We start from the raw sequence: 14,466 nt of genomic DNA, 5'->3' as shown, positions 1-14,466 counted from the left end.
GGAAGGAAGGAAATAAGGTGGCCACAGAGAGCCGTGCTCATGGAGCATGGCTATCTGTGGCCACATCCCAGACAAAAGGAAGCCCCAGCTCAAGCCAACATAGGAGAGAACAGCACTGGTTTAACTGGTGGAAGGTGCATAGCTTTAGGATGGAGAAAAGCAAAGCACAAGGAACTGAGGTACATATAGTGGTACCAAAAAGGGCTGGAAATGAGAACTAATTAAAGGGACCCGAAGGGGTTATGGGCAACGGGAAGTGAAGAATGGAGTCAGAAATTGTCAGAGAGAGAGAAGGGAGGGGACAGGAAGAGGTTATGATTAAAGGAGAGAAAAAAAAAAAAGAGAGACAGAACGCAGTGTAAGGACATAGGGAAGAAGAGTATGAAATATCCTCATCTCCCCACTCATCCCCGTGCCCATTCTGGGCAGCCCGCCACACTGCCCTGTCTTATCAATTTGAGGTTTCAGCCTTGGCATCTGTGCTCACACTGGGGTTCTGTTACAGGCCAGCAGCTGCATGAATGACATTCGGTTGCATCATAATGTAGAACCTTGATGATGAAGTTCCGTGGGATGCTCATGGATGAAGGAAGGAAGTTACCTGGCTCTCATGTGAAAGGTACCCATTCACCGAGACACCAGTGCACTCTACATTGCGTCTAGCGGAACCAGCCTCACAGAGGCAGGAAAAAAAAAACACCTTCTACCTGACATGGCAAGTAGCAAATCCTCAACTATTCTGGTGAGTGCTTGCAGGGAAATGTAAGTTCATCAGATACTCCCCTTTTTTCTGACAATGTCATTTGGAGCTATTTAAACTTTCTAGACTATTAATGTTGGGTCATCTAATTTTGAGAAGTTACATCTCATATAACCCCAAAAAAGAAAACCTGCCAGCACCAGTCCATCTCTGATTGTGTCACAGTGCAAAGGATGAGAGCCCCAACGCACCTGATTCACCCTGAAGTTTTTTGTTGACAGAGGGTAAAAAATAGCTACAAATAGCCCAACTTTGCTGGCTGTACATATCACACCATATCTGACCCAAATTTAGTGGAAAACTAAACCCTGAATTTCATGTACTTATCAACCTGGGATTATAAAACACCAAGGCTGAAAATTAACAGGCAGAGCAGTAAGGTATCAATATTATTAGTAATGTTCTTTATATACAGCACAATATATCCAAACAGAGCCTCTAAACATTTCAACTTTTAAAACATGTGATTTATTACAACATTATAAAGCCTAAATTGAGCTACAGGGAGATGGAGTGACTTAGTCAAGTCACATAGAGTCAGTAGCAGAGCTGGGAACTGGAGTTATCCTGTACAATCTCTCTCCTTCCTCCCTCCCATCCAGTTCTCATCAGGGAGTCAGCAAGCACAGCTTCTCTGTTATATCTTCCTTCCGGATCTCAATGGGTAGCCATTGCCCGCAGCAGCCTCTGATATTATTCCTTTCTGTCCTCCCCCCATCCCACAGGACCTTTACTATCAAAAACCTGAGGCCACACAAACAGGGTGTGGTGGCTCTCTATAAAAGCTATTTCCCATACTGTCCTTTGGAGAGTAACAAGGTACCTTGGTAAGAGCAGCACCTTGGTTCTCCTTTCTGGCTGTGACTACACACTCAGCAGCAACTCCAGCCTGAGAAGCAGGAGGATGAACTGAGAATCGACCCCCAGTGGTAGTGCAAAATGCTGAAAAGTTGAACAGGAGCCATAATACTGTAGCCCATCTGAAAGATTGCTCAAATGTGTCTGGGCTTCTTGGAGCACATCACTTTTTTTGTTCATAATTCGTGATTGTTCACTGTTCTTTTCACATAAGAATTACAGACTATGAAATACATTATGGGGCTAGTTAGATAGACTTGTAATTTGGGATTTAAACTGAAGACCATTTATTTAATTTTCATATAAATAGCTTGGAGCACAATTATTAAAAAAAAAAAAAAATACAGCTGAACAGCTTGGTAGACTTGAAACCTTTATAAGGCTGTTTAAAGATGCAAAATTTTGGGACCACTAACTGTCCTTCATCAAGCGTGTATGATTTTATATGGTGATGGGTCCCAAATAATCCCAAAAGCGTTTACCTCTCAGGGCCTGATGGCTGTGGGAAAACCAGTTAAGTAGATCTGGCCCCAGGCCCTCATAAGCCTCACACAAAAGTATCACCTCTACTGAAGCACTCTTGTTGGTTGCTTTTATCTAACTTTTGCTGGGCTTAACCCGGTATTCCCTTTCTAGATTTTGAAGGACATGAAAGACGCAAGTGCTGAATATTATGTTTTCCTAATACTTTGCTTCAGATCACAGCTCTTATTGATGCTTAAACCATGGAAGAGTGTCCTGCAAGAGAAGACATATGTACAAGAGAGGAACTACCTGGGCAGCCAACTTCCTTCTCCCTGTACGTGGGCCACCTCAATTCCCAGTACTCCCAGGACGTTCTGTGCTGCCTGCTGAGGGAAATATTAGCTGGCATTAATGTCAATGTTCAAAAGCAGGACATAGAGATTGTGAAGAAGCAGAAATGTGCCTATGCACTGGTGCATCTGGACTCGGAGAGCACCTATCAGTCGGTACTGAACCAGCTGCAGGATCCATCCCTCTTGGAGCAGGCTCTACTAGATAAGCTGGTAATGAAGGGCAAAACACTGTCTGTGGGGGAAGCAAACCGAAGAAATCCTTCATTCAGAGAGGTAGGCAAGAGGCTGCCTTGTTTGGGCATGCAGTGAATAAAGCCAGAACATACTTTCATTAAACATGTCAAATATTATATTAAGATGCACAAGTTAGCAGGGCAGATTTTCCTTTGTGTGCACACAATGTCATGTAATCAATTAGACCAATGGCAGAACTGGGTCCTGCCCTTGACCACAGAAAGGGAGGTGGCCATGGAGAGGCAACTATTAGATGTTGCACACAATGGCAATCTGAGAAAACTCAGATATAGAAGTAAGGAGAGAGGCTGTGCTTGATGGTTCCCCAGTGACAGCCAGATGGGAAGATGCTTAGACATAGGCTATGCACAATGGCTCTCCCACTGGAAGCAAATATAAAGCAATGTAGGTGAAACTGGAAATTTATAGCGAGTATTAAAGCACCTGAAGCTTCATGCAGGTCAGCTGGAAAATCCCACAGCCCAGAAAATTGTTCTAATCAATAGAACCACAGAAACATTTGTATAAAGACTGTGAATAAATATCAAATTCATAATTATTAAAATAATTTATGCTTCCAGCTGTCATACAGAATCCTACAGAATCTATCAGTGACCAAGGAAGAATGAAAAAAATACTTTAAAAGCATGATTAAACAATTAAAAATACAATTTTTATGTGGCTTAAGGGACATCCATAGTCCAGTATCAAGAAAGCTTTGGTTATTGCTCAGATTCTATGGGACTTTATTTGAAGTTATTTTAAATAAACAGGCCTAGGCCATGATATAGGCAATAATAGTTTTGAAAACAAATTTCTAGGCTCTGGATTGCAGTTTTTATGAGACTATTGATCAGAACCTTTTTTCCCCAAAAATGTGGTTTTTGTAACTGGCTTTTATGAAGACCCATTTGCAAATTCAGGTGTTTTGATATTTACCATAATAATTTGTGCTTTTATCTTCATGTTTTTCAAGTAATTATACTAGACTTTCTATGAGCCACTTTGGAAAGGGGTGTTTGATATGTGCTTTTCTCTACCTCATTCGTTTTAATATTGGCTCCTAATATGAAAGTCATATTAGGAATTCCAAAGATCTTCCCATCCCATAAAAAAAAAAAGACAAAAACTTCCCAGTGCCAGCATTTGGTGAGATGGAAATTAAAAGACCTGACAGACGATGATGTATTTTTTGGCTCTCTTTTACTGACATAGTCCAGCTTGCTGCCCTGATTTGTTAATTTCTTAAATCACATTTGTGATAGGAATATATGCATCCTTCAGCTCTGTGCTCTTACCTTAACTTGTAAGGCTAACCGAGTATTAATTGCATACATTACTCTAATTAAAGAAAAAGCAAGGGCAACATGTGAATCTCGCCCTTGACTCTGTTTACATTTTAAGGGCTTCGTTAAACAAGGTATTACAAATGATAAACACACCTGAGTGACTTAAGTCAGCAGGTAAAGATGGGACTTTTTTGGGACGTTGTGATCCCTTCCCTTTAGTTCAGAACTTGCCATTCGTTTTCAGTAACCTGGAACGCTCAGCCAATGAGAATTGTAAAAAGAATTAACCAATTTGTGAACTGCAAAGTTGGACCACAAGTTTATTTAACCAATTCTTGTTTTCTACAAAAGGCAGCCGAGAATGGGAACACTTACAAGAGTGCCATGCTACAGTCACCTCAATGGAAAATGAATAGACGGACCCAATGGACAGAGGCAGCGGAGACGGTGTCCAATACGAAAACGAACTTGCCGATCACATGGAGAAACCGGTCCTCCATCATCCTCTCTGGGGCTCTGTCGGAAGGCCTCATGGCCAAGCAGAGCACAATGCTGAACCAGATCACTGAGGACCAAGAGAAGTTAGTTTTTGGGGAGGCCTTTCAAACTGAGCTCACCAATGCCGAATTCAAACGCGGAGGAGGGGAGTATCTGAGCATGACATTCAAACATCACATCCGCAAGTACTCGTGTGCCTTTCTGAACAACGATGGTGGCAGCCTGCTCGTTGGGATAGATGACAAACGCATCGTGCAGGGGATCCAATGCAACGACAAAGACGAGGACCGACTGCGGCTGATGGTAGACTCGGTGCTGAAGGGGTTCAGGCCGCCAATGTTGGCAGAGCATTACGTGCTGACCTTCATCCCAGTGTTGAAAGCTGACAATCCTTGCAGTTTTCTCAAGGTCATACAGTTGACTATACAAACTCCCAAGCAGCACGAGGAGCCTATGCTTTACGAGACAGACCAGGGGGAAGTGTACCTACCCATAGATGGTGTCGTCCAGGGGCCGTTACTGGGAAGTGCCATCCAGGAGTGGTGCAGGCAGGTAACGCCGATTCAACAACCAGAAACTTTTTACTCCATTCTACATTTGCTGGCACACATCAGGAAATATATAGTTGTTTGTTTAAGCAGATTTAAGAGTCCAAGGCCTGAGTTGGTTAATTGGTTTAGGGTTTAAAAAAAACATGTATACATTCTTTAAAAATTCTTTAAAGTACATTTCTAATTCCCTTCTTCCACCAGAAGCAGTCACACTAGCAAAATGTCACAGTATTACACCCACTGATCTTTGTTTGGTTCCTACAGTTTAACTGTATGCGTGTGTGATTTGTGACACCATAGCTAATCTGAATAACTCTTATCCACCTTGCGAGGCTCATTTGAATCAGGCTTCTCCGAGGGTTGATGTGCAATGACAGTATATAGCCGGCAGCAACATAAGCCTAATCGCAACCCATATTTTCCATGCAAAAATGTTTTGTTTTATCTAAGCCAGCTGATATGGAGAGAACTATGAAGTTTAAAAGGGAGAACTCACCCACTGCCCTGGATAAAATACATTGTAAAACAAGAGTTCAGTTTTGATTTGGGAACGTTTCTTCTTTTTGGAAATAGTATAATTTACTACAGGTTTTCTCTTGTCTTCCACTCCTTTAATTTCCCCACCTGTCTTCCCCAACTATTTCCACCCATTAAGCTACTCTCCCCCTATTCAATCCCTTCCCCCCCCCCCCATGCCACACCGCTCTCCCAACTCTTCACACCACCACCTTATGTACGGTGATTCTAGCTTTAGGTTGGCAGGCAAACGCTGTCCATCCAGGGCCCACGCTTCCTCTATTTTTTGGTTGAGGAGGCATTAGAGAACCCTGATGGTCACTGGATCTCTTTCAAAAAACATATGTGACCCTTTATGGGCCAGAAAGTTACCAATGTCACCTTTAGCCTTCCCTGGTCTATCGCATCCCATGTAAGTGAGTTTCCTCACAAATAAAATCCTGCCCATACATTTTAGATCTCTCTAGGTTTTGTTTTGTTTTTTAATAACTTGGCAAAGTCCCTGTTACCAAAGAAACAATGTAAAGAGCAGGCAACTGGGGACAGGAGGTAATTTACTGACAGCATCAAACTCCCATGATACAGTGCTGGTGACAAAGCCATTCTCTGCAGCGCTGAAGGAGCAAGCAAAATCAACCCTAAAAAAAAAACCCACTAAGAATGTTGATGCAGTAATTAACATGGAAAATATTAGAATCATCGCAATAGATGATCGGAGCCCAATGCTGAGATGGGAAACTATCTACAGAGCTGGAAAAAAAAAATACTCTGACTCCTCCTCGATGCCGGTGGTGGTAGGGGACAGGAAAGCCGGCTTTTCTGTGCTGTAACACAACTGTTCTCTAGGCTCATGTATAACACCATCATCAAAGGCTCAGACGGAAGCAAGGAGGATGTAAGAGCCAGTCAAAAACCAGGGTAAAAATGAGAGACTTTGGTAGTTAGCCCAGGTACAGAAAAGAAAAAAAAATAAAATAAAAAAAAAAAATATATATATATATACACACACACACACACACACTTTTACATTCTTGGACCTCTCCTTTTATAGGGATGTCATGAATAACAAGTCTATCTATAAATAATAGTACTCAAACTGCTCCTTGACCCCCCTCCCTCCCAACTATTCGGGTTATCAGGACAGGATCTATTCCTCCTAAATAGGAACAAGATAGAGTTCTCTGGCCTGTTCCTTAGAGATAACCTGAAAACCTAACTGCCTGGGGATGGGTTGAGAATTCGTGACTTATAAGTTCATTGCAACAGCAGTTTTGGGCTTACACCCCTTGCTTCTTTTTGAAAGGGTGAAAACACGCAGCAGCCTGCAGTGCCCTCTGCCTCCTGAGGCCAGACACAGGGTGCATCGCTAACACAGCATCGCTCTCCAGCTAGGGCAGCTGGATTATCCACGAGATGTTAAGTTTAGTTTAACATCTTGAATACCCCAAGAGTTTGGCAGCATAGGCCTGGATTTTCTAAAATCGCAGGCCTTAGTGAATCGCGCGGTACCGGGAGGCGGGCGGGCCTGCGAAAGCCGGCAGCGATTGCACCACCGCGGTGCTACCGCTGCCGGCTTTCGCAAACCAATAGCGCCACCATGAAAGGTGGTGCTATTGGGTGCGTTACTGGTGGCGTTAAGGGGCCTTACCTTTTCGCCGTCAGCGATGTCTTCGCTGCATCCGCCCCGACTCCGCCCCACTCTAGCTATCGCACGCGAAAAGGGACTTTTCGCGTGCGAAAGCTATAGAAAATGACCCCCATAGTTATGCATTATTTTAGGCCAAGCAAAAGGCAATTTTAAGGAATTTCAACTAGAGGCACGTGAGAACTGTTGGATTGTTATACAACTGAGTATCTTTTCAAAGTTCTGATGCATTTTTAAGATAAAAATGCAGAGTGCTGGGAGCTGTATTGGACCTGTAGAAAGTGGGAAGAACCTTATAAAGGACCAGTGGAAAAAAAATATTGCAGTACATCAACATCTGGGGCCAGACAGGGCCCTGGTTCAGTTGTGACTAACTTGAGTTTTTGCAGTGCTCTGAGTCCTTCTCCACTGCATTTTGGTTTTCTTGGCATTCATTACACCCTATGGAAATTCATGCATTAACGATTTATATTCTGGGCTCAAACTGTTTTGTGGGGGATTTTTTTTTATTTTTATTCATTTTCAACAATGACATCATAACAATCCAATATACATTTCCTCATTGTCAATTAATATTAATACAGAAATTATTCTCCTTATATCTTCAACTTAATGAATATTTTTTTTAAGCATTATAGTAATTGGGGCATGTAAAAAGCAGACAAAGGAAATTAAACTACTTCACTATCCTTACAGCATTTAGCATGCTGGTGATATCTGTGAACTATACCTATAATGCATCAACCTTAATCAGTTACTACCTGTAGGTGTCCATCCAAAAACTTACACAGCTCTACTGGTTCAAAGAACACATACTTATTATCTTTATAGGTTAATATATATTTGCAGGGGTATTTAACTATGAATTTTCCACCTCTTTTCTCTACTTCAGCTTTCATTGAAATAAATCTCCTCCTTTTCTCCTGTGTGGTTCTTGAAAGGTCTGGATAGATCCATACTTCTGCTCCATAAAACAATTTTAACCTGTTATGCATGAAATACTTAAACAAACAAACACCATATCTCTGTCCGTTATCAGAGTAAAGGAAGCAAATAAAGTTCTTCAATGCATAATCACAGTCTCTGAGGATAATTCCAAAAATTGAGAGATAAATTCAACTGTTCTTGTATCTGCAAAGTCTGTTGATTTTTAATCTTCCTTTCCTCCTTTTATATCCAATTAAACACAGGGAGTATTTCCTTGGGTAATCCCAGCACTTGACTAAGGTATTTTTTTTTTAAACATCTCCAAGGGAGATATCATCTCTGAATATGGAAAGTTCAAAATATGTAGTATTTCCCCATATTCTCCAAATTTTCAGTTTTCTTTAAATTTATATCTTCTAAGTATTTCATTTTGATTCGCCTCAAGTTTCCCCACTCTAGACGTTAATTGCTCTATTTTTGCCTCATGTTCTTTAAACGGTGTCCATTTTATGAAAATATTGAATTGTTTCTAAAGTTATTTTGGTCAAATTTATTTTTACAGCCTCAAGATCTTTCAAGCCTCCCCACAGTGAGTCGAGGGTTATTACCTTAGGCTTCTCAATTTGAGGGAAGGATTCCATAAGTTGTTTGGAAGGTCTTTCCCGCATGTCTGATAAGTTCCCGATCTCAACCCGCAGTTTTTCATCCTCTTCCCTGGCTGCTACAGAGCCTCCCGAGGAAGATCCTTCATCCAACCCGGCGAGTCTCTTACCGGTAGATCTTATTGTCCTTCACGCACCGCCGATGTCTGCAGTACTCGACTGCTTCTCTCGGCTACTCACATTCGCCTCTCGCTCCACTTCCTCCATGGTCGAGGGCGGGGTGCTTGGTACACCAGGACTCAATGAGATGTCGTCAGCCAACATGTTTGACGCCTGCTCTGCGCTATTCTCCACCGCAGCTCCCTCCACTGGCTTGAAGTTCCCAGCTTGGGCAAAGAAAGACTCGATTCGAGGCTGAAGCGATTCGGGAGGATATTAGCTCCCTTACCCTAGCTTTTTGTTTTGTATGAGGCTTTATTTTAGAGGAAAATGTTTCTGAGCAATCCAAGAATCAGAGCGTTCCTGCCTTGCTTCTCACTTGGCGGCCATCTTTGGCCCCAGGGCTCAAACTGTTTTACTCCTTTCACAAGCAGCAGCACTTGCACCACACAAAACATAGTTCTTAAGGCGGCACAGAAATGGTCTTCTGCACCGCACTTCCCTTCATGCACAGCAGAGTCTGTGCACCTGAAAGAAACTGCAGATTGCACGCGCATGGCTAGAAGCTTCACATGCAACAAAGTCTCCCTCAGACACCATTTTAGATAATCCCAACATATAACCCCCTTCTCCCATGCTGGAACCGAGGGACCAAAACCAAGGAGTTGAATGGGGGACTCTAGCTGGAGGACTCTGTAACCCAACCTACAGCAGATGGCACCTTTGCTTACCACTTACATCCCCAGCAATATCAGAGGAGCTCAAGTGACTGCAGTGTGTATTTTAACATAAAATGAAGGTGGGATAAGGGAAGTAGCATTGCAGGAGGACACTGCTGCATTACATGAGATTAGTGAGGGAAGGAACGAGCGAGACTCCACCACAATGGCTCTGGCCTGGAAGGCAAGCAGCGAATGCTATGACAAAGCGTTTGTGTAACTGGTTACAGCACAAGAACTTTGTGTAGTAGTGACTTAAAACGGTGTAGCAAATTTAAAATAAGACAAAACATTCATTCTGACTTTTCAGGGTCACGTTTTTTTCCTCTCCATCTCAACTCCCTCTGTGCCGTTTTAATTCTTTCCAGTTTTCGCCTAGTAACTTGCCCTTTGTCCTTGGTTTACAGGTTTCTGCCCTCTCTCCCTCTGCTTTTATTCATTCCCTTCCTCAACTCTCCTCCATTTCTCTTTCCTTGTTACCATTACTTCAATATCCATCTTTTCAGCACCAACTTCCTCCCTGCCTCTCCCATCACTTGTTTTACCACCTTCTCCCTTTCCTAACACCCTTTGTAATCATTGCTTCTTCACGTCCTTTGACCCTCCTTCCACAAAAATCTCATTCCATCCTTTTTTCCTCATCCTCTCCCCTTCCTTTCTGACTCTCCTAGATCCTCTCTTCATAAGAACCTAAAACTTGCCATACTAGGCAAGACCAAAGGTCCATCAAACCCAGTATCCTGCTTCCAACAGTGGCCAAGCCAGGTCACCTGGCAGGAGCCAAAGGGGTAGGTAGACTTCAAACTGCTTATCCTAAGAATAAGCAGTACCTAACTGCAGCTCCAGCTTAATAATGGTTAATGGACTTTTCCTCCAGGAACTTGTCCAAACCTTCTTTAAACACAGCTACATTAATAGATTTCACCACATCCTCTGGCAATGAATTCCAGAGCTTAATTATGCATAGAGTAAAAAAAAATATTTTCTTACTAGTTTTAAATTACCCTAGTAGCTTCATTTTGTGATCCCTGGCCTTTGTACTTTTCAAAAAAAAAAAGAGTAAACACCTGATTAACATTTACTTGTTCCATTCCACTCATTTTATAGACCTCTATCTTATCTCCCATCAGCCATCTCTGCTCCAAGCTGAAGAGCCCTAACTTCTTCAGCCATCCTTCATCCTCTGCCTCTCTCCCTACCTCCATCATTCTTCACAAACTTTTTGTGCTTTTTTCTGATTTAACTCCCTCCCTTTAACAGCCCTTTCCCCTCACAGCCTCTTAACCTGGTCACAATCCCGAGATGGCTGGGTCCAAGCTGGCTCCTAGGGAAGAGCGGCCAGCGTCCACACCCACTGCTGCTACTCCACTCATGCAGGCCATGGGCCCACACCCTGATTTCTGCTCTTCCTTATCGGGTCATGTAAATTGGGCTTCCCAAACCTAATCCCCTGCTTCCTCTTTTCCTTCAGCATCAGCAGTTGGCAGAACAGCACTGCCCTGAAATGTCTCCATTCCAGGTGCGTGCTCTCTCTTTGAGACAGCAAAGGATGCCCCTAACAATTTGAACAATCAAGTAATATTGTGTAAATCTCGTATTGCATTACAAATACTTACTCTTCAGGGGGCAATACTAGTAGAATTTGTTCCCTAAGAATGAATGCGAGATTGTGGACCTAGATGAGGCCAGAGTAAAAATTTCATTTCAATACAGGGAGGCCTACTGCTATAAGGAACGAGCAAGACTCTGTCATAGTGTACAAGGCCACACCTGTAAGGCATGGATGGAGTGAGACTGTTACAGCAAAGGGCAGAATGAGTCAGCCTCCTCCATTGTTGTCTGTGAGGTTAGTGACAGGCAGATCAAGTAACGTTATTACAGCACCGTGCAGATTAATTAATGAACGATCTCCTAGTGGAAAAGTCTGTAAAAGTTAGTAACTAGGTGACTCAGAGAAACCCGGTGGCTGTTGCCGGGAGTAAGCAACAAGAAATGTGGAGCTATGTTTCGGGTGGGCTACTGTCCGAGAGAGGATGTTGGGCTTGATGGACCTGGGTCTGACCCCCACATGGCATTAATTAAGATCTTTTGAGAAACAGATGCAGCTTTACTAAACAGAGGCACAGAGAGGGGAAAGTTACAGAATTTATACACAGCTGGACAGAGTACAGATATTGGCAAGTTGGCTATGGTGAAGTGTTACAATAGGGAAAGAATTTTTAAATGCTTTTGTATGCATGTAGTGTTCTCTAGTACAGCACTATATACAGTGTTAAAAATAAAAAAAAATCTTATATTTCTTGAATAGCACTAAGTCATTCAGCTTTTTCTTTAAGCATATGGTTCACTAGTTTCCTTTTAGTTTAACTGTCCCAACTCCAGCAGAGAAAGCCCTCTACCCACGTTGGTTTTCTAGACAGCCACGATGCATAATCCTAATCACGGTGGCTATCCAGAAAACCAGACGGGGCAGCTGTGCCTCCAGGATACAGTCGAGAACCATTGATGTAAACCAGGGGCAGGCAGCACTGAGCCGCTGAGAGAATGCTCACTCTCACTTTTTCCCCCATTTCGCCCCCTTTAGAAATGGACAGTGGAGGTGAAGAGACTGGAAGAGAAGATGGCCTCTATGCTTCAGGAAAAGGAGCAGCTACAGAAGCAACTGGAACAAAAGGATCAGTTAATCGTGGACCTGCAGCAGCAAAATGAGGAACAAGCTGCACAAATGAAAGCTACTTCCAAAGCGTGCATCATCTTATAAGCTACAGCCCCCCCCAGACGCATGGCATCTTATCACTACCATAAATAAAATCAAACTGTAAAGATACACCTGGGAGTTAAAGGTAAATTCATAGTAATGCCCCAAGGCCAGGAACCTTCATATCCTATGCCTTGGGGCATTTCAACGGGCTTATATTTTCATTCTCTCTCTCAGAGATATATATATCTATCTATCTATATCTATATCTATATATCATTTCCACCCAAGCCCTTGCCCCTCAGCATTCAACTCCCTTGAGGTCTGGGGACACACGTGTATGCTAAGCATTTCATCAGGCCCATAGTGATCTTTACCCAAGTATGTACAGACATTGCCGTCTGGTCAGATTTCCTGTCAGGGATAGTTTTGAAGGCTTTGATGCCTTTTATACACCTGGAAATAGTTTAAGTCCATTTAAAAAAAATCAGCCCCATTTGGTTAAGTAGATGTTTACCCTCCAGAAAGTACGGGCATACTTTTTGCTGCATGGGTTAAAAGCATTTGGTGGCCGGGTCAGTGGTGGAGGATGTGTGTGATATTTTGGAAGTGTGGTTGGAAACACCACATACATTTCAATAATGTATTCACTGGGCATGATACTAACAGTGATGTAAAGACAGGCTGGGGCTTCCATTGGGGAAACTAGGCTGTCACCTAGGAGCAGTGTTTCCCAACCTTTTCATGATCAGGAAACACCTCCGATAACAAAACTATTATGTGGCACTCCAACCTTCCTGCAGCAGCCAGTGTGGACATGGAGAGGACTCGTATGACCAAAAGAAGAGCTAGGAAAGCACTTAAAACCCCACCCCTCTCTCTCCCAGTTTTTTTTTTTTGTTTTTTTTTTTTGTTTTTTTTTTTTAAGTAAAGCGAGAGATGGGATGGACGAGAAGCGAGAGCCTGCCACAATGGATCACCTCCCTCTATATACATGTGGCTGCCGCACCCAACGCTCAGAGGGAGTCACATCCAGTGCTCAGTGCATGGTCTCCCTCTCTCATGCAGCCTGGGAGTAAGGCAGAGCCTGGAAGGACTCAAAGATGGAGAAAGGAGGTCCTGTAGGCAGGCAATGTGCACACTACTGCACAAAGTGAGTCCCAGCTATGCCAGCGCTGCCTGCTGCCCATTAGTTACCACACTCCAAGGCTCATGCTGTAACAAGGAAGGAGAGGAGTGCCCGTTTACACATTTTATCAGAAGGATGCTGCTGCTGCTGCACATTTAAGAGCCATTGCTGGTAGCTCAGAACCCAGGTGTTGGCCTAGAACTGAGCATCAAGCAGTGGTGACTTTTCCGTGGCACACGTGATCAGGTGTGGTGGTACACTGGTTGGGAAAACCTGGCCTAGAGCACGAACATTTGGGAGGGGAGCAGCAAAACGGTGCAAGAAGCCCAGAGGGATGCTGTGCCAAAGACAGAGCGCTGTGCTGCAGCTGCCATCATTAGGGCACGTTGGAGGAGGGGGGGGGGGGGGGGGTGCATATCCGCAGCTTTGCCTAGGGTTCCAAATATCCTTACAAAAGCCCTGTGTAAAGGATGCACGTTAACCGCCATGTAAGCGCACGCACTTTTAGTCACGTAACAAGCCAATTTATTGAAACCCACAATGTACATTGGAACGGTTTGAAAATGTTCTGGGTTTGTGCAGGCTGCTAGGCACCTCACTGAAAACTTATCCCGTAATTCCTAGTGCTGCTCCTCTTGCAGCATCTGCTTCTGGGTTTGCAGATGAAAAAAAAAATGTTCAAAACCGAATCCGCTACAGACCCAGAAGGCAAGAGTTTGTGGTGAGGGTTACAGCACCCAAGAACTCTGAGATAAACTGGTGAACTCCTAACAGCTCAAAACATTCTGCTGCGGTTCACATCCCATCGTGAACAATGAAGAATGGGCTCTCCAAAAAAATGAGCAAGTACAGGGTTAACAGTGGCTGCTCTTTCAAGCATTTACACTGAATCGCAGACTCCATTTTAAGCGCAAGATTCCTGCTGCAAGAGCAGCCCCATCTCTAAACTGAGTAAAGCCCGTTCTGTGCTCTTAATCTCAGTTCCAATGGAAAAGTACCTGCCTCTGACAATCCTACATTTAGCTTCATAGGTGGCAGTCCCAGCAGGGAGACTAAAAGACTG

At 43.4% G+C, this 14,466-nt stretch overlaps 1 protein-coding gene across 2 annotated transcripts; it reads left to right on the top strand.

Annotated features, from left to right (window-relative positions):
• Nucleotides 1-535: 535 nt before the first annotated feature.
• Nucleotides 536-12,403, top strand: LOC115073085 (schlafen-like protein 1). 2 transcript variants are annotated; one of them, XM_029571243.1, is made up of 4 exons: nucleotides 537-742; nucleotides 2,317-2,709; nucleotides 4,311-5,009; nucleotides 12,161-12,403. In XM_029571243.1, exons 2-4 carry the CDS (start codon nucleotides 2,344-2,346, stop codon nucleotides 12,335-12,337), a joined length of 1,242 nt encoding a protein of 413 aa, XP_029427103.1. In that variant the 5' UTR covers nucleotides 537-742; nucleotides 2,317-2,343; the 3' UTR covers nucleotides 12,338-12,403. The 2 variants fall into 2 exon arrangements, with proteins under 2 accessions (XP_029427104.1, XP_029427103.1); XM_029571244.1 differs by lacking the exon at nucleotides 2,317-2,709 and having other exon boundaries at nucleotides 536-742.
• Nucleotides 12,404-14,466: the final 2,063 nt, after the last annotated feature.

This window comes from Rhinatrema bivittatum, chromosome 11 (assembly GCF_901001135.1).
Source record: "Rhinatrema bivittatum chromosome 11, aRhiBiv1.1, whole genome shotgun sequence".
Lineage (NCBI taxonomy): Eukaryota > Metazoa > Chordata > Amphibia > Gymnophiona > Rhinatrematidae > Rhinatrema > Rhinatrema bivittatum.
Note: the sequence above shows the minus strand (reverse complement) of the source record. Positions and strands in the feature narration are given on the sequence as shown.